We start from the raw sequence: 27,169 nt of genomic DNA on the forward strand, positions 1-27,169 counted from the left end.
TCCCCTCTAACCTTTCTGTTATCTGCTTAATACTCTCTCCTCCCTTTTCCACCCTCCTGCTTATTTTAGCTGCCTCTTCCTGCCTGCACGTGGGTGCACCCTGCCCGTCTCCTCCCGTGCCCCGTCTGCAGCAGCTCCATCCATCAGGCAGGGACCAGCCCCAATGATTCTGTGGCCCTCATGCCCAGCTCCTGGGGGCAGCTTTGCCCCATTTTCCAAATGTCAGAGCTCAGTCCCCATCCTGTTGCACACCCACCCTCCCCAAATCATACAGTGCTTGAGTTGGAAGTGACCTTAACAATCATGGATTTCCAACCCCCAACACCTGTGCTCAGCATCAGAAATGGAAGGGATGGAGCTGCTGCTCGCTGCCCCTGCAGCCCCAGTTTGCTGTCACGTCCCTGCACCCCATGCAGCTGCAGGGCTGCTCTGCAGGACCAGGTCGTGCTGCAGACATCTCCCAGTGCAGGGATGGGGAGAGATGAAAGGCAGCGCCGGGGTCAAGAAGCAGCTAAAAAATTCAAGGAAGACGAATCCATCGAGGGCCACTAAGAATCCACTCTGGGCTCAGGAAATCCCAGCGCTGTGGTTATCAGTGATAGCAGGGAGGGACCAGGCCCTTTTCTTGTGCTTCCCCTCTGGCTCCCAGTACGAGCCAGCAGAGCCACTGGTTTGGCTCCACGTGACCATTTAATTGCACAGCCCTGAGCTGGTGGCTTTCTGGACACATCCCTGGAGGGGACACTGGGCAGGAAAGAACGCGGGGGGGGGGGGGAAGCGGGGAAATGTCTCCTTCTCATCTCAGCCACTTCAGGGCACCCAGAGAGGCAGCAGTGCCCCATCCCTGCAGACACCCGGGGTCAGGGGACGGGGCTCTGAGCACCTGGTGGAGCGGGGCTGTCCCTGAGCGCTGCAGGGACTGGGACCACGAGGCTGTTAAGGTCCCTTCCGATGCAAACTGTTCTGTAATTGCACGCTTCTGTGCAGGGACGTGGATGCTGATGGAGGGAGCACTGCACCCACGGGGTTCACCATCAGACACAAGGCAGCACGGTGCTGTGTGTGCACGTAACGAGGCTGTTTGCAGTCCCAGAGCCAGAACGCAGCAACAGTGGAAGCCAGGACTTCCTGGGCTGAGCCCCACTGCTAAATAAAACACAAAGGGAAGAGTAATTAGCTGCTGTTAATTGTTCAGAGGAGTTTTGCTGCGTCCTCTCAGGAGATTGCCTTACCCATCCTGGCTGCAAGGAGGTTCTCTGCAGACTGGGTTTATTTTAAGCAGCACCAGACATTTCAGCCCCTGTATGATTTGAAAATGAGAAAGAATTCTCTAAAGGATGCAGAATAGTCCTGGGCAAGGAATGTGCAAATGACATCAAAATACTCGCAGTGCTTTTGTCTGCGCGGTGGCTGAGGGAGCACGCAGGACTGGTCCTGCACTCATTAAAAGGATGCTCTGCCCCTGTCACTTACCTGGGCTCTGGCTTCTGTGTTTCCCCATTAGAGTTTATTCATGCTGATGGCTATTATTTTGCTGGATGATGAATACAGCCCTTTCGGCAAGCCCTGGGACATTGCCTAGAATTACAAGCAATTGGATAACAAGGAGCTGAAGGCGGAGGCCCTGCTTTCACTCCTGTCTCACTTGCTTCATCTGGAGGAGCCGCAGCAAAAACACGGGGACCCCCCCAGCTCCCTCTGAGCCCCTCCACGGCTGCCCCATGGCCAAGCTGCTTGGGGACATCGCGGGGCTGCAGCCTCATGGGGAAAACAAGGGGCAGCAGTGGGGGGGTGGGGGCTTAGCCTTTCTCCAGAGTACTTTTATTTCCCTCCAGCTGTGCTCAGGAGCTCTCAGTTCCCATCTCTGCAGGTGTGAGAAGGGCACCCCTTTTGGACACCTCTTTCAGACAATTCTTTGGACACCCCCCCCCACCCCAAGCTGGGGCTTTGCAGCATCCCCACGAGCACGGAGCAGAGAGCTCTGCTCTTCCCCAACATGGTGACTTGTGCTGAAGCCCACAGCGTGCTCCCACTCTGGCATCCCAGGAGTGGATTATTTTATTTTATTTTATTTTTTTAACTCCAAATCTTTATATTTCACTTTTCTTTTAATTCACGGTGTCTCCTGCCATGCTGCGTTTTTGAGACATTTTACAGCAGAAAGCACAAGCACGCCTCCTGAAGGCAGCCCCCAGCCCCCCAGGGGGCAAAGCAACCGCTCAGGGTCCTCTGCCAAAGGAGGGTCACTGCACACAAGCAAATCCTTGCTTTGGTAAAAAATCATGGTGCTGCACTAAAGGAAAAAGGAGGTTTGGAGCAATCTGGGCACCCAGCTGGGGTCGGTCCCACTCCTCTGCGTTATCTCTGTCTCCACTCGCCCCCACCGCGGCATCTGGAGAAGCTCACAGCCCGCAGGCTGTTTATCTTCGCTGCACATCTGTAGGGCAGGGAAGTGCCCTCAGCCCTGCTGCAGGGAAGGAGGGAATTGACTTTCCAGACGGCCGGGAGCTGAGCTATAGCGGGAGGTCAGGCGGCTTGCTCCAAAACCAGCAGTACCAGAGCACCAGGGTGTGCAGGGACCCTGCCCCACAGCCGACTCATTGCCTTGGCCAGGTCCGTGTGGGGCAGCCCAAACCGTGTCGGGGCACCGTGAACACGTGCCCTGATGTCTCCATAATGCAATCATCGTGCATTCTTCTTTTTCTCCCTTCCTTTCTTCTTTCTTTCTTGCTGCTTGGGCAATGAAACAAGACATTTTCACCACTTCAGTGCCGCCGTTGAGTTCTCATCTCTTAGCAGTGCCCGGGTTGCAGCATTATAAGGTTATCATTTAAATGGAAAATAGGAGGAGATGGAGAGGCATTTACTGGGTGAGGGAGAAGCTTGTTTCTGGGGCTGGGTGGGCCTGAGTGCTTGAAGGCTGCTTCTAAACTGTCACCTGGAGCCTTCACCTGAAAGGCAGCGCTACCTGAGCCAGCAGCTGAGTGCAGCGGGCGCAGTGCGGTGCAGCTCACCGCCAAAGCCTTGCACACTTTTCCAGGCACTTTGCAGCATTCTTTTTTTTTTTTTTTTTTTTTTGGTGTCTCTCCTTCCTATTTTGCTTCGTCCCTCTCCTCTCCCCTGCGCTCCCGGAGCTGCCGGGCAGCCGCGAGCTGAAGCATCTCTGGGAGCCGCCTGCTGCCGCTGCCGGGCACTGCAGCCAGCGCCGCGCCGCGCTCTCGGGTGGCCGAGCCCCAGCGAAGGGGCGATGCAAAGCCGCCGTGCTGTGCATCACGAGGCCACGAGATCACGAAGCCCAGCAGGTGCAGACAGGCTGGAGAAGCAGCCCTTTTCCGCCCCCTGCTCTCCTTCAGGGAGGCAAAAGTCACAGGGCAGGGCGCCTTTTTCCTATTAAATCAGCTGGAAAATGAACATGAGGGTTGCAAGCTCATAAACTCCTCTTTGGCATTCAGTACTTTTCAGTTCACCTTTGCAAGGTCTGAGGCACAACGTCACTGTCAGCAGATCCAGATTATGCTTTTCACCTTAATTTCGCACCCAGTGGGTTCATCCAGCTCTGACTTTTTTTGGCTGCGTGCCCCATCCATCTCCTGAGCACAGAAAAGAGACAGAGCCAAAACCTCTGAGCCCCTCTGCTCCCCGGGCTGCTCGGCTCGCAGGGCTGGAGGTGTTTTGGTGCAGAGCATGAAAGGAGCTCAGCAGCACTCCTGCTCCAGCCAGCACAGCTGCACCTGGGTTGGGGCAGGTGTGGGGTGACCACGGCGGGGTCGGGGCTGAGACAAAACCTCCCCGCACCGCGGCACCGCTGGCTGCACCCAGCTCACCCTGAGTCATTCCTGAACCCGACCCTGCCTGCCCTCCTTGTTCTGACTGGTGTAGCCTCAGTTTCCTTCTTGTTCTACTGCAGCAGACGGTGGCAAGCCAAGGAGCTGAGCCAGACACACGGCAGCGCTGGGGGGGATGCCCGGCATCGCCATGTGGTGATCCCTCAGCAGCAGAGCTGGGTGGCCGGCCTCAGCAGCCTGAGCAGTTCTGCACCTGGCAGCTCTGCATGCTGCGTGGGGATGGTCCCTCTGACAGCAGTTACCTCCCCGAGCTGAACTGCATCCCACGGAGCCCAAACACTGCAGTGCCCTCCCTGCTCCCCCCAGGCTCTTCTCCCATCTGAAGCCTGGAGAGAAGAGAATGTACTGGGAAATGGCACGGCTTCAGGTACCGGTGGAAGTGAAGCTGTGGGTACTGGGAGCTTTCCAAGCAGTTCAGAGGCTTTCCCATACCCTGGAGCGCTTTTGTTTGAAAGGCACGTGAAGAGTCCCACACTCTGGCTGCAGATCTGAACTTTCATAGATCTTAAAGCCAGAAAGGACCATAGATTATCCAGGCTGACTTCCTGTCTAACACAGGCCATATGAGTCCATCCCCTTATTCCTACAGTGAGCCCAGTAATTTCTCTTTGGCTATACATCTCTTCCAAAAAGGCATCCGGTCTTGATTTAAAGACTTCAAGAGATGGAGAATCCATCACTTCCCGTGGCAGCTTGTGCCAGTGGTTATTTCTAATAAAGGAGGAAGCTATTTAGAGCTGGGCTTATATCTCAGAAGCCTCTCCGGGTAAAGAAGTGCTCAGCAGCTGTCTCCCTGATAAAACAAAAGCACAAAGCAGGCAGATCTTGCCCCAAAAGTGCCTCTGCTCTTTCCTCCTATTGTAGTTGGTCTATCTTAAGTTGATCTTTCCTCTACAAGCGTCATCTTCCGTAGCCCATCACGGCTGTGAGAGTTTTGCTTCAGCAAACCTGCCCCTTCGTTGTAAGTTGGTTATCTTTCTCAGAAGCAACCCAGCATGTTTTGCAAACACACACATTTCACAACCCTGGGAGCCTTCAGCCACCACCAGCTGTGACACAAGGTGATGCTGTGCCGAAAACATCTCTGTGCCTTGGGGCACCTTCCCCTCCTCCTGCCCTTAAGGCACAAAGCCAGGGGAGCGTGAAGGAGATGTTGGCTCACACACTGCCAGGTTATCGGGACAGCTCCGTGGACACGTGTCCCTGTGACATGACATATGTGGCTGCCTTGGAGGCAGGACGTGTCCACGTGTGCTACTGGCTTATCCTCACTGCTGGGCACTCATCACGGCTGGGTGGAGATGCCCTTGGACTCATTCTTGGGTAGATTCAGATGGTCTGCTGACACCCAAAAGCTTCTTCCCATGGACAAACCTGTTTGCTATCTCCCCATTTCTCCCCTGGTGCCACCAGACTGTGCAGGAGTGTGCAAAACCAGATGTCTTTGTAAACCCCTTTTACTGAATTATGTGGAGCATCTTGGGCAGCATCACAGCACGGGGAAAAGCAGAGCTGGGAGAGCAGCGGAGGAGCAGGAGGGAGGGAGCTGCTCTGCAGCTCTTGACAATTTAATGCGCTGAGATGAAGCCCTGTGCTTCTATAGGAGGGCTGTGAAGCCGCTTAGTGAAGAGATTTGGCACCCACTGAGCACCTGAATGAATCAACCTTAAACTGCCCCAGTGGGAACTCGCTTGTTTGTAGGGCTGAAATAACCCTTCCTTTGCTGGATTAGGTTTCCCAGTATTGCAGCTAAGCTCAGCTGATGCTCCGTCTGGCAAAAAGAGTTCAAGCAGACCTGACCCGAACCCACTGATATTTTTACTCCCTCAATGTATCTGTGCTATATATACAGGCCAGTGGGGACAGAGCTGCCATCAAATCCCAGCTCTTAGATCTTCCAAAATCACGTGAGAGAGATCCCTGGGATGAGGGGAAACATCTCGTGTGGTCTCGGTGATTGACACAGACTGCCAGCCCAGATACTGCAGGAAGGGCAAAGTATGGCGTGCAGGAAAAGTTGGGATCGAGACGCATCCGGGGAGTTTGAGAGGCCACATCCTAAGAAAACTCAAGCCAGGGCTGCTGCAGAAATAGGGCGGGGGGAGCAGGACCTCCACGTCCGCCAATGTGCTCAATTTCTCCCTCTGCTTGTCAGAATTTCCTCTCCATCCACCGGACCCGGAGGAGCGGGGGCGAACTGATGGCACAGAGCCTCCCCGGCCCAGGCGGACGTGCTATTTCCCAGGCAGCCAGCAGGTGCCAGCAGCTCAGAGCGTTACAGCCGCGCCGTGCGGGCTCCGCGGGGGCTGAGTGCCCCCCAAGGGCTGCGTGCGGCGGAGGGGGAAGACGGGGAGGGTGGGAGAAAGCATCTTCGTGGGGAGGGGGAGATCGTTGCTTGCTTTCTGCGCTTGGTCCACCGGCTTTGGGGCAGCTTTCGGTGATGAAGCCGCTGCTACCCAGTGCTGGTGTGCGCTGGTGCACGAAGGGCACCTGCTCCCTCCGGCAGCTCCAGCTGGGCTGACGCTGCCCGTTTTTGCCCTCAAAGGAAACATCGTTCTTCTCCAGGGCCATGCAAACGCTGCTGCTGGAGCTCTTCATCAGCATCTGCAGCACTTTGCAGGAGGAGATTTCCTTCTCACTTCCCCAAAATGGCAGAGAGAAAGACGAGACACTTCTCCATTTTCTGTATCAGTTACCAGGGGACGTTCCCCAGCCAGCCCTGGGGAGCTCGCAACTCTTTCGGTTCTGTTGGTGCCCGTCTGACCACTGCCTTCATCCCAGCACCGGGAAAACGACTGTTGGTGCCCAGTCCCCCCTGGACCATGCAGGGCAGGTGACCGTGCCACAAAGAAGGTGCAGCTCTTGGGGCTCCTCCAGCTCAGCTGTGCTTTTTCCTCTCCTGAAAAGACACACAAGAAATACAGCTTCTCCATCATGCTGATAACCTTCTGACCCCCTGCTAGCTTGCCAGCAAGCTTTTGGTAATTCCTCTAATCCCCAATACATCCTGACCCCCAGGTAGGCACTGACACTGCCCATCCTTCTGCATGGTGGGGCTGGCGCTTGTGGGACATGTGACACGGCAGCCAGTGATGCAGGGTGTCCTCTCAGCTTCACCCTGGAGGTCTTTAAAATAGGAGCTGCCAGTTCTGAATCTCAGCCCTCCTTCTCTAGCCACACCTCTGGAGATGGAGAGATGGGAGAATCAGCACGTTTGCTCCTATTGCAATGCATTTCTTTCCTTCTTGGCTCTTTTCGTGGATCTTCTTCCCTATGCTGAGAGGTAAAGATAATCAATGTTGATGGGTAATATGGTAAAAACACAAAACCCCTTTTGGTGCCAGGAAGGGCAGGGCAGCCGGCTGCTTTGGAGCTTTCTTATTAAGATCACAACACATGAGGACAATTTTGCTTGGGAATTTACCTTAGCAGTCACAAAACTCCTCGCCTCGCTGCTGCAAATCCGTACTGATGTCAGCAGAGCAACCTCAATTTTCACAAACCAAAGCCCGGGCCAACGACTTCTACACCTTGAAATAATGTTTTACACTCTCGGGTCTCCCAGCATGCTGCTCTCTGCGGCTCCGCAGAGGTGTTGGACAAATTTCCTGTCTCACTTGTGGAGCAACGAGCCACAGCTTTATCAGCGAGTACTCCTCGAGACAGACCCCGCTCCCAGACAATGCTGTCTCCATAAAAAGAGAGCTGTGAAAACGACGCTATAGAGTAATTACTTTCCTGCTCACCGCAGGCCGGCAGTTCAAAACCACAGCTGGAGAGCTGACAGCATGTGCTCTCTTGCGACAGACGGGGGATGCTCATAAATGCAGCTTGTCCAGAACGCGTGCACGGCATTTTTTCCCCCCCGCACACATATCCAATGAACTGCTCTGCTAAAAAGTGGAAAAACAAATGTTTCGTCTTAGGACCGCAATATTATTTTTTTCTTTGGTTAAAAAAAAAAAAAAAAAAAAGCTCTTTTCTTGTAATGACCAAAAAGTATTGATTTTCCTTCTAATATCTCTGTTCTACAGTTGAGGGAAGCCTGTGGAACCTTTTCACTTAGAAGATAAAATAGTGTTTTGTCACTACCTTTCCTCAGGGAAAACTTGCAGCCAGAACATCTCCATGACGTGTTACCTGGCACTTGGAGCATGTTAGAGAGGCACTTTCCCCAGGTCACAAAGCAAAGCCAAAGCTCAGACCCAGCCCCGCAGCTTATTCCTCTCCTTCGTAGCACGCCTTGACATTGGGTTTCCTGGCACTGGGAAATGCTGGAGGTTGCCCAGTTTAACTGGGACCATAGGAGGGGAGCCAGGGGACGGCGTGCTGCCAGCTGTGCTCCAGCACAGGGTGTCTCTGGGCACCAGCAGCAAAGATGCTGAAACATCTGAGCTGTGCAGCAGAAGATGTGACAGAGACATTCCTGCTCCCTTGGCCGCTGCTTTGTCACTAACATGTTGCAGAAGAGCCAAAAAAGAAACATGCTGCCGCCAGATGTTTAGAACATCTGGTCAGGCCAATAAAGCAAAAATAACAACAAAAAATAACAGTGGGAAAAAAAAAAAAAAAAAAAAAAGGAAAAGGAAAAGGAGTTGCATTCGTGGAGCCTGCAGGTTGCAGCTTTCTTTTTGACATGACGAGGTAGAACTTAGCACGAGGGGTGAGCAGCATGCCCTAGGAGAGCGCTCACATCCCCGGTCACCAAGCCATGGAAGCCTGTGGGATATGGACACCCACCTCCCTAGGGCAGCCCCATGCAGATCTGTAGCTTTCCTGCTGTCTGGGTGTCTCGGATGGACGTTTATGGCCTGTTTCATCTGCACATGACATAATCTGTATTGTATTTATAGCATCCCTGGGTGGTAAGGAAGTGTTCTCATCCCCATTCTGCGTACTCATCCCGAAGTGCAAACAAGCACCGCAGCGAGCTGTGGTTGGGATCCATGGAGGTGGAATTAGGGAAGTGCCAGCAGAAGCAGAAGTGCACTGGGTTACACCAGGGCCCCGGGCTGGTGCAATCCCATGTGGGGACATCCTGCCCTCAGCTCGGAGCCGTTTGCTTTCTGCTCCTGATGACCTTGAAGCAGGGCTTACAGCCAGTGCCCCCGTCCACCTGCGGCACTGCTGCCACGTCACTGCTTTAAACTCAAACATCGGGTCCTCTGAGCCTGAACGCATGCAAAAACTTCCAGCTTTTCCCCAGCCAGTCTCTGCAATTTGATGCAAGGACACCAGAGCCCAACCTGACCAGTGCACAGGTGCTCACTGCAGCACTGGCCATCCAATGGGCCCAGCACTGCACACAGCTTTCACGCCAGGGGACACGGTTGCTTGAATAAGTCCAATAATCACTTGAAGGTGATGACTGGGTCTGGATTGCTTTGTGTGACATTTGTGCCTTGGCTGAGCTTCCAGATCGTCTAACCTGCACAAGGAGCTGTGATGCTGGGGTAGTATGTCAGCATTGGTGTGAGCTTTGGTTCTCACCTGATAATCCTGCTCAGATCATCTGTCCTTGCTCTGTCCCCCTAAGCGTGTGATGTCTGCCCCGGTCCCAGCAGGGGACAGGGATCCCTGGGAGCAGGGGGCAGCGTGCCACCAGAGGGCACCTCGTCCTCCCAGACAACGCTGCGGTAGGTTGCACATATATAAATACATATATATATATATATATAAGGTCTGAAGCCAGGAAGAATGAATCACTTGGCAGAGGTGGAGCTCTGCGCTGGTGACAGGCGCTGGCTTGTGAGCAGCTCTCCTGGTGAGACCTGGAGCTGGCGGTGCGAAGGCAAACACCGCTGGCGGTGGCCGCTGGAGGATGGATGGAGCGGCCGCCGGGAGCCATGGGCTGAGCGCTGACCTCAGTAGGCAATAGAAAGGCAAAGCAGTGTGGCTTCCAAGCTAAATAAAGACAGAGATTCCACTCTGCCTTCAAACACCCTCTGCTTATGCTCGTTTCTCTGCAGCCATTTGAAAAAGGTTATGCAGCAGCAAAACTGATTTACTTGACAGTCAACCCGGGTTTGAGCTCTACCCTTTGCATCATAACATTGCCCTGGAGCAAAGGGTTGAGTAAAATGCATGATGAAAATGAGAGCTCTAAAGATCAGGGTGCAAAACCTGTTTTCCATGCACAAACAACACTTCTTTCTCTGGGTGGTGCTGTCCTGCCTCTGGTCAGCATGGGAAATTTCAGCATCTTTCTCCTTTCTGTAAAGGTTGCTTGCCTCCAACTGATCCATCTCATGTTGCCCAGTGGAAAACTCCATGATGTACATCTTTCCTTGGCATTTTGAGATGCATCAGGGCAGCGCATAATCTGAAGCCTTGAAAAGTGAAAATCTTTCTGTGTCTTGTGATACTACCGTGAATGAAAGAATGATTTCTGTCTAAAACAGAGAATAGCAAGGTCTTGCCTCTGTCAGAATATTTGCTGGTCTTTCCACATGCCACCAACTGAAGCAGCTCTTTCTGGGTGACTTTGTATTTTCTTCCATACGGAGAAAAATGCAACCAATTACAGAAGAACTGGTGCATGGACTGAAGCCCAAACATTTTACCTCAGCAGGTGAATGTAACAGAGAAAAAGTGCATAAATGGGGCAGGGAAATTTAAAAACAGAAGTGCTGTAATCTTGGGAAAATCTGAGGATGTTAAGTATTTCAGACAGCTCCAGATGAGGAGCAGGGGGATGCTTTTTTCCCTAAGTTCTGCTGTTTCAAATGTTGCAATCATCCGAGCCAGCTCAGCTGGAAGCTATGGCCGTTTTTCTGACGCAGAAGAGGAACGAGAACATCCAGGCTCATGAGGTGGCTGCAATTATCACTTTCCAAATCAGCCAGCGATCACAACCCCCAGCACACGGGACTGTGTTGAGCTGGGAGCCGCTCTGCGGGCACGCACACCACTCGAGGTACACAACCACCTCGCAGCAGTCAGCCCAACTCATGACTCCACTTGCACCCAGGCTCTCCAGAGAGCCCCAGCATCGGCGGACTGGCTGTTACTTTAGCAGTATATTAAGTAATAGGAATAATTCGCCCTCCTCCAGCTACTCAGCTTGTGACGTGGCCGCCTGCCCGGAGACAACGTTCCTGCTGGATGAGGAGGTGTTTTGAATGGCGAGATTTCTAGGGCAAGGCTCGCCTTTCTCAGGTGTTTAGGAGACGCGCAGAGAAGGCTGGAAACTTTAATAAGCACCACAGTAAATCCTCAGAGGATTTGATCTTCTTCCAGGACAAAATCTGGGGCACGGCTTTGGAGAGGAATGGAAAGAATTCTCCCCCTCAGAGGCAAAACCACGGCATTTCCCAGTGTCACCTTTTCCTGAGGAGAAACAGCAGCTTTCCACTTGCCGGAGAGGTGTGGGGCGGAAGGCAGGAGGGTGATGGTTTCCTTCGTAGACCCATTAATCTGCTCGTGTGCTGGAGAGGGGCGACCGCCACGTTGCTTTGCAGCCTGCTCGTGCGAAATTTCATGCTGGTGAATGTAAATCTCCACCCTGGCTGACATCACAGCTGTCTCTATGATTCCCAGGCATCTGGGCAGGAAACATACATGCTCCACTCCACTCAGTGCCCAGGCACAGCCTGTGCATCTCAGCCTCATCCCTCATCCCAGTGCTAGTAGAGCGCACTGATACTGAAGATGCATTAGCAACATGCATGCATTTGGCAAACTGTTTATATACAGTAGCACTTTCTAGCTTCCAGATGTAAAAATACACTGAGTTTTCTATTGCCTCTCTCCCCTGGCGGCTGTGGCTTGGTCCTCTGGAAGTCAACAGCAATGTCACAGTGAGAGAGGGATGAGGAGCAGCGATGGGCTGGGTCCCCCAAGACAGGCAACTCCACCAAGCAGGGAGCTGAAGAAATGCACTTTCTGATTCATCCATGATTTTAAGTTTTGACTATTCCAACTCAAAAATGTTTAAGAAAAGAAGAGGGGAAGGGAACCATGAACACAGAAATATTTATTTTAGAAATAATTGAAGCACCTAAATATTGGGCTTTCATGCTATTTGAAATAAAACCAAAGAGTCCTTTCTAATCAAATATTTCTCATAAAATCCTCCTTGGAAGCTCTGCAGAGTGCTTGCCAGCAGCAACAGAGGACCAGGACAAGGCTGCAGCCACGAGCCCACTGCCCCACTGGGACAAGTCCCATTTTAACTATCTCTGTGGGGCCACTCCCCCCTGATCCTGATCCAGGTGCTCTTCTGTTTTTGTTTATTTGTCCTTGAATATGACATCATCTTAACCAGGAACGTGGAAAGCCTGCTGGCTTGTGTTGCCTTGCCATCTGGCAGCTAGCTGATGATCACAGTAGCAAACAAACCCCAAACATATTAAAACAGTCCTGATGAAAGTTCATTTTCATAAAGAGACTAATGAGATGGAAGAGGGGAGACAGAAACATGTCTGAGTCCCTGTCTCCTCCAAGGAGCTGTTTTCAGGGCTTTTCAGACACGTGGAGATGTCCAAAGGTTTTGCAGTTCAAAACTGCTGATAAATAGGGATGGGAAAACTGAGGCACAGGGTCTTCTGGTGCACCTGTGGCAGAGATAAATGTTCTGATTGCCAGGAAACATCTGCATAGTGTAGGGGGAAACCAGTCAAGGGAAGGAACTCGGGGTAAAGAACATTTTTCCAGATATTTTTCCCTGAAATCTGGGTCTCAACTCTACTGAAGACAGTGGCTGCCATGCCATCCATCCTGGTAGGATCACACTGGCGAGAACTGGCCAGTGAAAAATGGATTCTGGCTTAAATGAAGCGATCTTATCTTTGGCCTCTTTTCCTCTCCCTGAGGGGAAAATGAATGAGCATGGCTGCCTGGCTTAGCTTCCATTTCCCTGAGTGGTTACGGGTGGTTGGGCCCTATGAATCAAAGTGTCGCAGCAGGAGTCAGGAAATAGGCCAGGATGGAGAACAGGAGCTGAAACCACTGTACCACAAAGGGTGCAGACAAGAGAGAGCCCAGAAAGGCCTTCCCTGGCTTCAGCCAGGGATGCGGGTGATGTTTGGGCAGCTCCCCAAGATTTAAGATTTTCACCAAGTATTTTCTATGAGAAAATTTTTTGAGAGGTTAACCATAAAAGCTAGGTGTTTGCAGCTGCCATCTGCTTTCACTGCAACTTTGCTGGCAGCATGTAAACATGAAGGAGATTAAGGATTTTGACTGAGGTCAAAGACAGCAGCGTGTGGAGTTGAGAGGGTGTGATGGAACGAAGAATCTGCATGAGTTTGCTCAACAAATAGGAGAAAAACTTCCACTTTCTTCCTCCCTAAAATAAACTTTCAGCCAATCCCTGCATGTCAGACTTGTGCATGGTTTCTGTGGGAAAGGACCGATGGAGTTGGGCTCTGCTGGCTTGCTTCAGCCTTTTCCAGCAGAAGGCCAGGCTTGACACAAGCCAGCTCTCTGTCTTCACATCCTTCTCTATCTTCAATATTACACAGCCCTTGTTGCCATAGCATCTGAGCGCAGTTATCTCCGCAATGACTTGATGTAATGGAGCCCTGCTATTATCTCTATTTTGCAGATGGGGAACCAAAACACAGCAAAAATGAAGGACAGGACTGCCTCTTAAACTGCTTATGACAAAGCACACTAGTACTTAATTCTTCTGCCTTTCCTGGGGCCAGAGAGTTGTGTAAGCCCTTCTAGAACCCATTTATGTCAATAGGTACAGAAACCGTTTTGGATTTGACTTGCTGCAAGTCACGGAGCTGCCTCCACGGAGTGCTTGGTTACCAGGCAAATCAGCAGCTCATCCTCCTCCCTCTGCTCCTGGTGCTTCATTAGAGCCTCTCTGATCCCAGGAAATGAGTTGAGTTTTCCAACTGAGGTATGCCTGGGCCGCTGATAAAGAAGACATCAATGGGCAGCTCAGCTTCTTTCCTTCATATTCCTGGCAATTTCTCCTTGCTTCTGGTTGTTCCCAAATACAATTTTTGCAGAGGCAGCTGGTCTGCAAGATGCTGTAAAAATGTGGGTTCTTCCTGCACATGCACCTTCCAATTGCGCATAGGGTGCAGAATCAGCCCCTGCATTGGTTGCACCCCTGCTGCACCCCAGCTTCTTGAGGAATGTGTGCCAGAGACTCCGACTTTATCACAAAAAAGGCTCTGAATCTTGCACCCAGTGGAGTCAGCAGCAGGTTTTATTGACTTCAGCACCATCATAAATTTACATAGTGCTTTCCATGCAGGGATCACAATTCTTTATCATTCCCTTCAGGCCCTGGCTGCCGCGGACCCGCAGTCATTATCTGATCTGTGGAAGTCGGGATATCTTTGGTACCTCGAAGATCAAAAGGAAATTTCGCACGGTTCAGAGAGAAGCATCCTGAGGCTGCTGGATGTGCTTACTGTGAGCAGATTTCTCTTCCTGTAGGAGCCAGTGGGAGCTTTGTCACCAGGATCAAAACCCATGCAAAAAAGCTTTGTGCGTTAACCGCAGTGATCCAGCCAAAGGGACCATCCCTGCCTCCTACAGGAACAGCTGTATAAAAGTGTTTATAGCCACATTGCTCCAGAGTTTTCCTTCACCCCAAGCATTTTACCAGCACAAGAGTATTCAGCTACCCCACAGCACCTCCAGCACAGGCAGAGCTGCTCCCACTAAGCAATGTAGCTGTGCAATAAAACCACAACACGAGCAAAGTCAGCTGCACCTGTAAACATACACTTTTTTCCCTATAATCATCGCAGCAGTGTTGTTCTGTCAGCTGAGCTCTGTCGGGCAGGAATCACACTGCTTCACAGGTCCCACTAGCACTGTGCTTAGCAATGTCTGCCGTGAGACCCGGCCTCCTCTTGATCTGGGAAGTGAAATAAGTTAGATCTGCTGATGTGAGTAGTGGCTCCTATGGACAAGTGATGATATGTCATCTGGTGCTGCTGGGACATCAGATATGTGACACTTTTCATGCACGCAGGAGAGGGAAAATAAAGATTTCCTGGCATTTCGCTGTTCCATTTTAAGCACTGGGATAAGTGGGATTTTTACCAGTTTGGTGAATAAGTCACGCCAGTATCAGTAGCTCAGCAGAGCTTCTCTCATGTGGACAAAACCTGCAGCCCTTCCCCATGGCTTCAGCAACTTCCCTTTGGGTGTCACTCCAGCAAAACTTGGCCTCAGAGTGCCTGGAAGGAGATGGTCATCCAAGCACTCTGCTATGGAAACACCACCTTCCCTTTGGGAATGGTCCAATGTTTAGGAATGGGCAGGATAACAGGAGCACATGGTTTACAAGTGCCTGTTGCACTGGGACCTCCACTGAACTTCCTTCATCAATCTCCATCAATCCTCCCTCTCGTACAACCCAATTTGGTCTCCAAAACAGCTCCCTTCCTTTTTTTCCCTCCCTTCTCTCACTGCCCCCCAGCACACACATGCACATTTCCTTTTCCTTAAGCAAACAATTTTCAGATTTAAAAGTGAATTCTCAGTGCAGGCTGGAAAAAGACAATGTGGCCTCACTCCTTATCTCCTGCTATCTGCTGCTGCTTGTACTCACAACAAGCTGTGAGTCTAGATTGGGTTTACAGTAGATTTCAAGTGTTTATGAGCCACAGGAGGGAGAGAGAGGAGGGGAAATCTGGTCAGTGAGATAAGTCCAGGAAATAGTGCTGGTGTCTGGAGCAGAATCAACAAGTTGAGTGAGCAACCGGACACCTCTAAAGACCCAAGGATGCGTGACTCAGTGTCACGACTTCAGTTCCCGCAGCAAACAGGAGCGCTTAAAGGGGATTCATTTGTAATTGCTCAGGGGGGTTCGTGCCTGGGATGGAGAAGGGAAACATCTTGATCTCTTTACAGACTCAGAATGTTTTCCAATTAGGAGCCCAAATTTAAGCTCCTCAATCCATAGCTTGACTCCTAAAATAACTGCTTGATTTTCATGGATTGCGGAGCACATACTGGTTTCAACAGCAGCTCAAGGGTCACTCTATCACACTACAAGGTTTTATAATGTGTTGGGTAAATCTAGAAGCTCTCTGGGGCCTGGAGCATCGTCTGGTCTTTGTTCATATGCCACCTAAAGCAATGTGGCCTAGTACCAACAGGACGAGGTAGTAGCTGTTCACATGGTCGCTAGGATATTTTTATAATCACCTTTTATCCCCATGTGGACAAGCTTTGTGATAGTAACTGGAAAAGTGTGCAGGCTTCATCTGTAATGTATTTCAAAGACAAAAATATCTGGGTTAGTTTTATCAGAGAACAGTAATTCACATTGTTCTAGACAGCTCAAAAAACTGTCTCTAAGAATGGCTGTTAAAAGAAGAAAAATTGGAAAAAAAGTGAAGTTGTATATTCTTCCCCTCAAAGCCCAACTAGAAGATGCCTCCATGCTCTGAAAGTTATTTATAAACAGTAAAAATATTGCAAACCATGTCCTTCAGGAGAGATGGCCTTTTTTTTACCTTAAAATCTGTAATTTATTACTTACTTTTCATATCTTAGCTACTGAGTGGGAAACATGAGCTGCTGTTTCTATAAAACAGAAGAAAGCACTCAGGAAATGTTTCTCCCTGTTGTCACAGTGCACATCTAAGTAACGCACACCAACTGCCCAACACAGGAAACAAATCTAACCATCACTGCCCTCCAAAATGGTCAGGCCAGGTCTGAGTGTCACGGCTTCTACTCTTTGATGAGCTGCATAAACAAAAGGTTGGTGCCAGGCCACCACTACAGGATGTGGCACAAAGTAAAACCTTGTCAGGGTAGTGCAGAAGGCCATTTTTGTAATTATTTACTCTGTATTTCCTCTAAAATGTGCCTGATTCTGATTTTGGGGACACCAGTGTACATCCAAAGTAATTCCAATGAACTGACCTTGGATTCAAAAGACTGTAGCTGAGACTAATCTCACCCATACAAGAGCTGCAAATTCTTTTGCATGAATTTATTTCCCTTGCCTTTTTGGAGACCACAGCGACATGGATTTCTGACAGTCACCAGGTGCAGAAAAACCTGAATCATCACGGATTTTGTACAGGCTTAGCTCTTTTGTTTGTTTGTTTTTATCATGTACCAGTTCAGCTTTTCATTTGGGTCTATTATTCTGTAGTTAATCTACATGGCATCTTCAGTTTTCCTCCCCTTGTTGTCACAGTCCCAGCACACATCTGATTGCAGCAGTGAGCCACCATCTCCTGAGGTTCTTGTGCTCAAGCCACCACAAAATAACCAATGCTCCAGGCAGTCCCCCTGAACTAGGCACCTCTGATCATATTTTTCAATGCTCTTAACCATTCATACAAAAGCAGACCAGTCCTTCCCTTCTCCTTCACACAGATTCCTTTTTCACCTACACACCTTCCCCTGTGAATCTCCTTCAAATCCCTGTTCCATCCCTTCCACACTAATGTAATCTGGGGCAAATTTAATTTCAATCCATCTCCTTTCCTTGCACAGAGAACAGCATTACTTTCTTCTTTTCTGAGACAATCTCTGTCCCAGAAACCTCAGAACAAAACAAAGCCTGTTGAGCTCAGCACTTTTCATTGTCTTTGTTCCGGTAGGGAAGTCCTGGAGCCTCCCCAGCAAACAGGGATACGCACTGACATTGAGCCATTTCACGATACAGCAAATGCTCACAGCAAGCACTTCATAATATTAACCAGAGATTTCCCAAATCATCACTCCTTTCCATATGGGAATAGTTATTTTCACATAAAGCACCTTTATACCGAAAGAGCTGCAGCCTTGCTTGGGAGGAGCGGGCACTGAAATGCTTTAATTTGACTGGTGCACTCCAAGCTGTCAGATGATAGTGCGTAGACAAGGCCGAAGGTATAAGAACTCTTCAAGGGAAAGCCTTTTGTGGAAAGGGCTGTAAAACACCATTTTACTGTGTTGTTCTAAATTTCCTTTTTATTTTATGGTTCATCTAATTCGAAGAGAAACCTTCTCTGCAGAGAAGTGGAATGGGAAACATGCCTCCATGTCAAAACACTTGGAATCACATCAAGCTCCTGTTTTAGCCATTTATTTTTCTTTAATTCACATTTTTTTTCTTTTTGTCTTTTTCATGCATTCAGCTGTTTGTGTTGCTTTTCGGTGGAGCTGACTACTCCTTGCTCTCTTCCCCCCTGCTCCCCTCTTTTACCATCCCCATTGGCCCAAATACAAGGTGAGATGTTTCAAGAAATCAAGCTCTGGAAAGAAAGAACTGACACATCTGCATGTTTGTTTGTTTTTCTGCAGACACCAGAGCAGATGGAGGCCCTTCAGAGCTCCAGATGTGCCCTCACAGCTGCCTGGTCTCTCCTGTGCAACAACTACTCCAGGAGCTGTGGCCAAAATTGACTGGGGAGGTTCTCAGGGAGCTGCAGAATCCCACTAACTCTGTGCAAGCTTTAAGAGCTTGATAGAGAGCAAGACAGAGGTGTGAAATAGACGAGGTGGGAGCAGAGGGGCTGGGGTGGAAAGTGGGAAATTATAGAAACGCAGCACAGCACTTCCACGGTTGCATGGCGGCCATGTCCTGCGAGGTGTGAGGAGACTCACGCTTTCCATTGGCTGCTCGTGGCATGGGCCCGCCCTCTTGCAGAGAACAGCCAATCACGTGCGCCGCCGCCCAGGGCGGGAAGGCTTCCTTCCTCTCTGCCGCCATTTTGTGCGATGTGGTGATGGCAGCAGGTCCCCCATCATGGTCCCGCTCTCTCTCCCCTCACTTCCCAAGGGTCACAGGGACCCTGCAGCACAGACCTCTCTCCTCTCAAGGGCCACAGCTCTCCCCAGCAGGTCTCCTTGTCCCTCAGCAAACTTGAAGACATCCCAGCTGTATGAAAAAAAGAGGCTCCAGGCACTGCCTGCCACTGAGGCATTCACCACAGATATACCTGCAGCATTCACCTCAGGTGTTCCTGCCTCAAAAGCAACCTCAGTGTGACCAGTCTGTATTTGAGGACCTTGCATCGGGTCCAGGGTAGATGGCAGCCTGTCACAGGTTGCTCGGATACACCTCTACAGGGGCAGCTTTGGCCAACTGGTGTTTGGTCACCACATTAACCCGAAAGGACCTGAACACAAAAATTCCAGCAATAAAAGCATCCCAGGGCTCACATCTACAGTCATGAAGCCTCAGCAGAGCCAAAGCTCCACACAAGGGCTGCTACAGACAAGCCAGGAGGATCAGAGCCTGCGTGGCATAACAGGTTTGCAGAGATCTCTGTCCCACTTTCTGACACCAAGATGCTTTCCTGTGTCTTAGGGTCATACCACCTTGTTCTTAAACTTTCCTTCCTGTCCTTTTGTCTATTAAACTGTATTGAGGTCAGGACATGTCTTTCATTATAACATTTATATACTCCTTAACCTACCTGCAGGAGAGCTGCTCTAAGGTCTAGTAAGAAAATCAAAATAAAACTATACACATTGACTGAGAAACATGCAAGTCCATTCACAAACCAAGCATGGTTAACAGGAGAGTTCCATAACATCCTACAGACTGTAGAAAATTTCACCAAAATATTTATAAATGATGGGAGAAAATTCAAATGGTTTTGTAAATGATCGTGCCTTTAAAACCAAAAAGCAAGAGCATGCTTTCTTCTAGCTTCGTAACGAACATCAGTCAAGCAGCCCAGCCAGTAACACTGCTCGAACCGAGACAGCTCAGCAAAGTGAGAGGTTCTTGTTCCCACTAAGCAGAATGTTTAAGTCCTGAGAGACACATGAACTTTCACCCAGCATTCCTTTTTCAAGAATAATACGTAATCTAACAATTATGCCAATTCCTTCTTTCCTATCCCCTCATTTTAACTCTGTAACTAAAACTTTTACTTTGTTGTGATAATGATTTTATCATTTTTGATGATTTATTTTAACGTACTAATGACAATCGTTGTTAATATATAACCTGAGTGAAACATGTCTTTTTTTCAAAATATGTTTTTCATGGTAGAACGTGAATTAGCAAAGCTGAAGTGTTTTTCCCCAAATATTCATAGCAATTGTGATGATTTCCAGTGGAATTTATACAAGTGCTTTTAGTTGCATTGGCAAGTTCAAATGAAGCAGCCTATCTTCACTGAAATGAGTCTTTCTGATTTCTCTGGAACTGTTCTGAGGTGATAGCTTCCATTTTTCTTAAATCTTACAGAAGTTTCTTTTCACACTAAATTTCTGCAGTCGACCTGCTTGTTGATTGTAGATGAAAATAAATGTTAGCGGGTAGGAACTGCCAGTAGAATTAATATTTTAATTTCAGCAATAGTCTTATTATGACTACTGATGATTAAATTCATCTGCTCCTCGAAGTCCCAACCATGCACGAGTACCTCTTGAGCTATGTGTTGCTTAAAGATAGCAAACACAGAGCGGTTCCTATCTCATCCAAAAACTTCCCAGCAGTACACCGGGTGAAAAATCAGGTGAACATCTCTCCATGGCAGTTCCCTGTTTCACCCTTTCTTTCTTGAAGAGGAAATTTTTGAGGCTATCTTTATTTGGTCTCTTGGACCTATCTATGAGATGTCTTTGTATCGGCAAGAGCGAGTTCAGAGATGTGCTCACTGCTTTGGGGGCAGAAAGTGGGAAGGTGTGTTGAAGTTTGTCGTGCGTGTGTAATTTTACCTCTTGGTCTCAGGTGAGTCTTTAAGGTCCCTTCCTCCCAAACATGCAGATTTTTGTGGTGGCTGATTTCACTGGACTATTAGGAGAGAATCACGGCAGGCTTTGGCTCATCTGGACACTTTGGGCCCAGGCTGCTAATGGCCTTCAGATTTTGGAGCAAGACCATGAGAAGAACAAGGGGAAAAAAAGTTGTTGCCGTTATTTACCCATAGCATGTGGAAATGATGACGGCCAGTTAAAAATCACCACATTTTCCTCTTAGGAAAGAGAAACTGAAGCACAGAAGTGTGTGTGTGGTTATATGTCAAGCACTGGAGCTCCTTTTGACTTCACATACCTTCCCCTTATTTCTAATTAACGTGTTGAGGAATTTTAAAATGTAATAAACATTATTTCTAAACAACCAGAAAGTAAAGCTTGCTTATTTCTGGTTTGATGTAAACATTTATAGCGCAGCTCCATCCTTAAACAGTTAATCTTATAGTGACCTATTAAAATAAAATGAATTGTGTTATAATTCATCCTAAAGCAACCTCAGGGTTAGTGTATCAGGTAACTCCTGCTTTTGCAGTCCTCATGACGTTTTTAATCAAATTCAGCTGTAATTGCTGGAGCATACACATGCCTCTTTTAATACTCTGCCTACATTTGGGACTCATATGAGTCTGTTTTCTCTTAACATATCTAATAAATAGAAAACATGAAAAGAGCACATTTTGCAGGACTCTGAGCTTTTCCACTGTTTCATTTGTTCTAGCAATTGTCCAACAGGCTTATGAGAATCGAGCACTTGTCAGCTTTCCCCCCTTGGATAAAATTCTTTGTGGGTTTCAAGTCACTGTTTGTGTTGCTAGCACCCTGTTAAAGGGGCATAGGCACAGGCAGGAGCAGCTGCCACAGAAGTGAAGTGGAAGCGCGGATGTGTGAGAGGGAGAGATTTCATTGGCGTCTTTAAAAATCACTGCCGGTGATGAATGTTGAAATGCTGCTTACATACAAGTCACCTAGGGTTTGTTGATGAAAACTTGAGATGTCATGTCTGCGTTGAAGCCATTTGAGTAAACAAAACTGCTGTAACTTTCCCTGCTCGGGAGTTGGGGGGGGGGTTGCTGTTCCATGCCGCAGCTGTTTCCAATTTGCCAGCAATTTTCTTTTGGGCTAGTAAAGCTCCCAAGATGACTACAACTAGCCACATGGGTTTCTCGACTGGGCTGTGGGGTTTGATTACAAGGAGCAGCAAAAGCAGCTCGGGGTTCAGGGGAAGCCTTTCCCCTGAACTTTTAGGTTCTTTACATCCCAACTTTTTGTTAACACCAGCCTTTAAACTTTATTTCACTGCAATTGAATAGGTGCTGCGCTCAGTGGTCCCCTGTATTTCTTCCTGCTGGAGGTAGGCTGCGATTTTGAGCGCGTTTGCTTAAAAATAAGGGAAATTTGAGGGGAAAGAGCACGGGGAGGGATAGAAGCGCCCGTTAGCTGCCCCTCGACAAAAGCGCAGAGAAGAGGGATTTGTTAGCACAGCAGCACGCCCTCGGGGTTCCCCTTCAGCGACGTGGTTTTTGTAATTCACACGTGGAAACGTGAGAAAAGACTGAAAAATGACTTTGAAATGTGATCTGATTCGGTCTCTAGCTGGCTCGCTTGTGAGGGTGTAGAAAGAGGTGTTCACGTCCCCGCCGAATAATGAGATTAAGGCTCGTTTTTTAACTCGATGCATGTGACTTTTTTTTAAAGCCACGAAACAAATACCAACGCCGATTTTGTTCGGATCCCCGAAGGAGCTGTCCTCACACCTCTCCAGTCCCCCCCGGCCGCGCTGATTTTCCCTTCCCTCGGAAGTTATCTTCCCGAGATCTTCCTCCGAAAATCCCAGGTGCTCACCTTACCGTGCCTAGGAAACTCTTTCGCGTAACGAAAACAACAACAACAATAATAACAAAGAATCCGAAGAATTTCTATATTAAAAAGAGGCTCTGGCGAGGTCCCTGGCCACTAGGTACAGGTCTGAGTCTGTTTTCCTTGGAAATTGGGAGGAATGCTAAACGGCTCGTCTAGCAGAGAGTAAATTGTGTGCGGAGCTCTAGGCACGGCTCCCAAGTTGCCCTTTCACCCCTTCACTTTATATGTTCCTCTTATTAAGGAGAAAAATGTTTCAATATGTTGGAATTTGGGGCAAAGACGGGAAGGAGAGAAAGAGAATAGAGAGCGAAAGGACATTTTCCAAATAGTTTTGGTAACCCTTCTGGGGGTTACATTTAAAATTGATGTTGTACGAAAATCCCGGGAAGTTTCTCCCCCAGGTTCGTGCAAAATATTGCACGCCGGCCCTTCCGAGATGGCAACACGCACCAGGAGCGTGACACCGCTGGGAAAATACATCCCTGACTTGAAGATGGTTTTTCTTCTTCTCCCTAAGCGTGTTTCTGTTTGATAGGTATTATTAAGTAGCTCAAAGGGTCTGGAGGTTTTGGCTTGCAGAGGGAAATCATTGATGTGATGCAGAATAGGATGGAGATGGTTCCTTCTCGCTTCCCCAGCTGTGTGGGGCTGTGCAGCCCGGTGAATGCAGCCTGTGGTATTCCCAGTTTTGTTTCAGAGGGAAACGGGTTAACTGCTTTCAAGGTAAGAGTCGGGGGAGAAAAGCGCAAAGTAAGGAACAATGATTTTAAAACGGATATTTGAAACTTCCTTATTTAAAAGGGGGGTTTAAAGTAGCACTTGAGCTCCACTCAGCGTCTCTTTTCGGCTTGACTCCTCAGCAATATTTTTTTAAGAAAGTTGCGAATTTTTTCTTTTTTTTTTTTTTTTCCTTCTTCTTTTAAGTCGCAAGTAGCGCCAGACAGGCTCGGTGGGCGAAGATGTCACGTAGCCGTGATTAATCTGAGGGAGCAGCTGAAATATTGATAAGGGGAAAACGGAAATCAAATGAAAAGTAGAGGGCACAGAAGAGAGGGAAAGGAAAGCACGTACTGGAGCTGCGAGCGCTGCAGAAGCCCCCTGAGGAAATGCCTGGTTGATGCAGCCTGTCTGGATGGGCTGGGAATTCTAACTCCAGCGCTGCTTTGGATCTAACAAGTTTAATCTCTCCTTTGCAAAACTGCAGCGGCAGGGTAGTAATCCACAGCTGGTGGGGAGTTTTGGTTTTGGTCTCAACCTGGATTTTTACAAACTGGTCTGCCACTGGTTGAGGGGAAAGGGTATCAAAGGTGAGTCATTTAAATAATAGTAATAAGACTAAGCGAGAGGTGAATCTAAAAGTAGTTTAAGAGGCCCTTTTATGTTTCTACTGATGCTGGCAGGGTAATGCGATTGATAAATAATCCACAGCAGATTTCTTAAGGCTGGTTCCAAATATGCAGATGTATTTATTTATACGAACACGCGTAATTGTACGAGGGAGGTGAGCGGGGGTGGGGGAACGCTGATGAGGGGTAAAGAGGGGAGCAGGGGAAACTGAGACGGGAATCCTTGACCCTAGGAAATTTACTGGCTAAGGAAAATTACCTTGTCCCTCGACTCTGTCTACCCCCACCCCCCATTGCAAGTTCAGAAGCAAAAGAAACTGGAATGTGTTAGGAGGGAGGACGACAGGAAAAAAAAAAAAAAAAAAGAATTGTACTTATCAGAAACACATTGCCGATTTTATAATCAGTTGCCCTTCTGTGCCAGCTGGCCGCGTAATAAATGCTTTAAAAATCAATAAAAGGGGGAGCTACGGGCAGATAGAGAACTTTTATTTTCCAAAGTTGTTGGGCTGTTTTCTCCGCTTCCCCTGCTTTTCTCTAAGGCTGCAGCCGCTCCGCAGCGCTGGGCAGGGAGCGCCGGGCGGCGCTGGGTGCCGGGACCCGCAGCTCTTCCCGGCTCCGGGAAGGACGCACTGCGCGCTCGTCTGCGGCGCTTTGCTCCTGTTTCTCGTTCTGTAGTTTTCTGCCGTAAATCCTGGATGCACCGACCCACCCCCTGGAAAATAGCGGCAGAACGGCAGCACTTAGGAGATGCGTGCTAAGAGGGGGGTTCGTGCTTTTAACGATGCTTGTTGTAGTTAACAACAAGCTAATCGTTCTCTGGCGCGTTCAAAGGGGACTGCAGATCCTGAGTGAAACGGGTAGAAAAAGCTGTCAGACCTTGTAGCGACTACAGATTCGTTTTCCCACGTAGCTTTACATTTTCCGCGGTTGTAGTTAATCTCTGCATCTCTGAAATGATGACTCGGGGGGTAAGGGGGAGAGGCAAAAACCTGTTCGTCGGGAGATCATCAAGACTTAGAAATACAGCAAAACAGATGCACTGCACTGATGCGAGCCCGAGATAAAGCTCCGCTGTGTTTGAGGAACGGCACTCTCCGAAATGAAAAGACCGAGACTGACATCTCTGGGTTTTCAGTGCTATTTGGAATGATACTTCCGTTAGCTATATTTAAAATTTATTGTTTAATTATTGTTGGTGAGAAAGGTTCTTTAAATCAATAGAGGCCGGCAGGCTAATGGCTCGGCATGGTTTCAATGAGTCACGAAAGGCAACTGCCCCTCGTTTAGCCAAGTGAAACCCTTGGATACAAGTCAATAGGGTTAACTAGTCTCGACATGAAAACATGAGTATTTCAGATGGCTTTTAATTGTTGGCTAAGAAATTCAGTTAATCAAATGTCAGACGTTTCCCTCTGCTCCCGCCAGAAGTGAAGAAGGTTCTTTTTCCTGAAGGGTTGAAAAATCCAAATGCAAAAACAAACAAACTGTTGTTAAACATGGAAACAAACCCCTGCTTTGTGAAGTCCTGTCTAATACTTGACATTTAGTTACTGTGGGGGAGGTTTATCTGTGTCCTTTCTCTCAAGAGTACACTTGAGTGCTTGATGCCTTCTCTTTAAATTATATTATTAGCCCTACTTTGTAAACAATGCTTTGTTTCTTTGTTTTCCTATATACGTAGATATGATTTTATTTTCTTCTTTAATTCCAGATCAATTTTAGGACCATTAAAAATATCTGTTAAACACGTAAGGATGTTTCAGACTGTACCAGACACTTCGTCTTACGTCAAGGTAAGACATGACAGCATCTTTAAACAGGTAATGTCAAAAATCACAATCCTTCAAAAATTTGCAATTGTTTGTACTAATTGAAAGTCTCTTTCCCATTCCCACTGAACTCAGTTGGAAAAAAAAAAAAAAAGAAAAAAACTTCAGTGGGAGCTGGGTTAGTATAGCAGTTATAGTTCTGGAAATAGGCAGGGCTGAGTCCAAAGCTGAATCATAAGACAGCAACAATATGTTAAAGCGCTCTTGTCCTGTATAATGCACTGATGCTTGGTTTTGTGGGTTATGCTATAACCACTATTATTGTGAGGGTGACCTGAATTACATTATGGCAGTGGATTGCTCCTCTGGAGCCGGTATGATAGCGGTGGTGTGCTACTGATACTATGTCATAGCGGGCTCTTAAATTGGCTTCCAATTTTCTGATCTCCAAGGTGTCATTTAATACTGAACTAAAGCTAAACTTCATTTAATATCATTCTACTTCTCTGCCACACCACCCACTGAATTCAATATGCAAGATGATGTGAAAAGTTCTGGTTTTGAGTGGTACGTTTCTAAACAGATTTAGAAGGGAAAAAGTATTTAATGGGTTAAAGCAAAACGTCTCTTTCAGTTACTGAAGAAATGGATTGTCACACCAGGCAAAGCTTTGTTAAACTGGCTTTTCTTTCACAGTGTCACTTGGGGTTTTCCTCAATCAATTCTTCCATACAATTCTGTAGGAAAATTGACTTCAATTGGTATTACTGGTAATGGACAATGCCAGAGACCACTAGAACTTGCATTCTTATCATTGATAATGTATGTACATTTTTTATTAAAATGAGAATCTGAGAATGTATTTCAATGTGCCGCTTCTAGCTCTTTCATAAGATTAAAACAAATTCCAAAGAAGAGCTGGCACAGCCTTGTCCCTTTATAACTCAATTGAGTACTATATTATATTTGACATCATATAGTTTTTTTACCACAACAGTTCCCAAGAATGTAAATAAACCAAGCCTGGGACATCTGGGTTACACGTTTAAGGCAAACCCTGCATGCAGCAGCACTTAGGGAAAATCTAAAACACAAACGTCTTCTCTCCCAGGCTGGAGAACTGCAGAAGGGTGTTAACTAGAGCTGGGTGGATAATTTGTAATGAATAATTTATTACAGGAATTTTCTCTCTCTCTTTTCTTTTCCCTTAGTCAGTGATCCATGTGTCAATTGTGATTTTCATGTGCGTACACATTATTGGAAATGATTCACTGAGTGATTTCTGTGTAGTATCCCTAGATCATTTTGCCAGCAGTTTTTTAGAAGTATTAGTATCGGATATGCAAGCTTGGTGGGAAAGATCCCAGGTCACGTAGAATCACTTGTATTCCCTGCTTGGATGAAGTTGTGCAGCTTTCTGGATAAGGTTTCTGGAGGGAATTGTACTGAGAACGGTCAACATTCCAGACTGGGTTAATATCCCCCTAAATTCACGCTCATAGCTCAGTGTTTCAGGGAATGCTGATGATTTAATTTTGCTTATTAGATTCACATAGCTTTAGACCAGATTCTGGAAGAATATAAACTCCGTGCAAAACAAATGAAATTAAAGTCTCAAGAAAGCAGATTTAGTAAATGTTTGAGCAAAGAAATAAACTATGTAGTCTGTGTAGTCTGTGCCCAGCTTTAGGATTAGCTTCTCTTTGGT

The 27,169-nt window shown here is 48.0% G+C and overlaps 1 protein-coding gene across 2 annotated transcripts in view; it reads left to right on the forward strand.

Moving 5' to 3' along the window:
• Nucleotides 23,294-27,169, forward strand: part of FLI1 (Fli-1 proto-oncogene, ETS transcription factor) — an 85,373-nt gene continuing 81,497 nt past the window's right edge. Inside the window, exons 1-2 of one of the 2 annotated variants that reach the window (XM_021375925.1) lie at nucleotides 23,294-23,650; nucleotides 25,404-25,485. In XM_021375925.1, the coding sequence (XP_021231600.1) occupies nucleotides 25,447-25,485 (39 nt within the window). In that variant the 5' untranslated portion in view covers nucleotides 23,294-23,650; nucleotides 25,404-25,446. The remainder of the gene's footprint in view (nucleotides 23,651-25,403; nucleotides 25,486-27,169) is intronic. The other variant, XM_021375928.1, reaches the window with a different exon arrangement.

Source organism: Numida meleagris, chromosome 23 (assembly GCF_002078875.1).
Source record: "Numida meleagris isolate 19003 breed g44 Domestic line chromosome 23, NumMel1.0, whole genome shotgun sequence".
Taxonomy (NCBI): Eukaryota; Metazoa; Chordata; class Aves; order Galliformes; family Numididae; genus Numida; species Numida meleagris.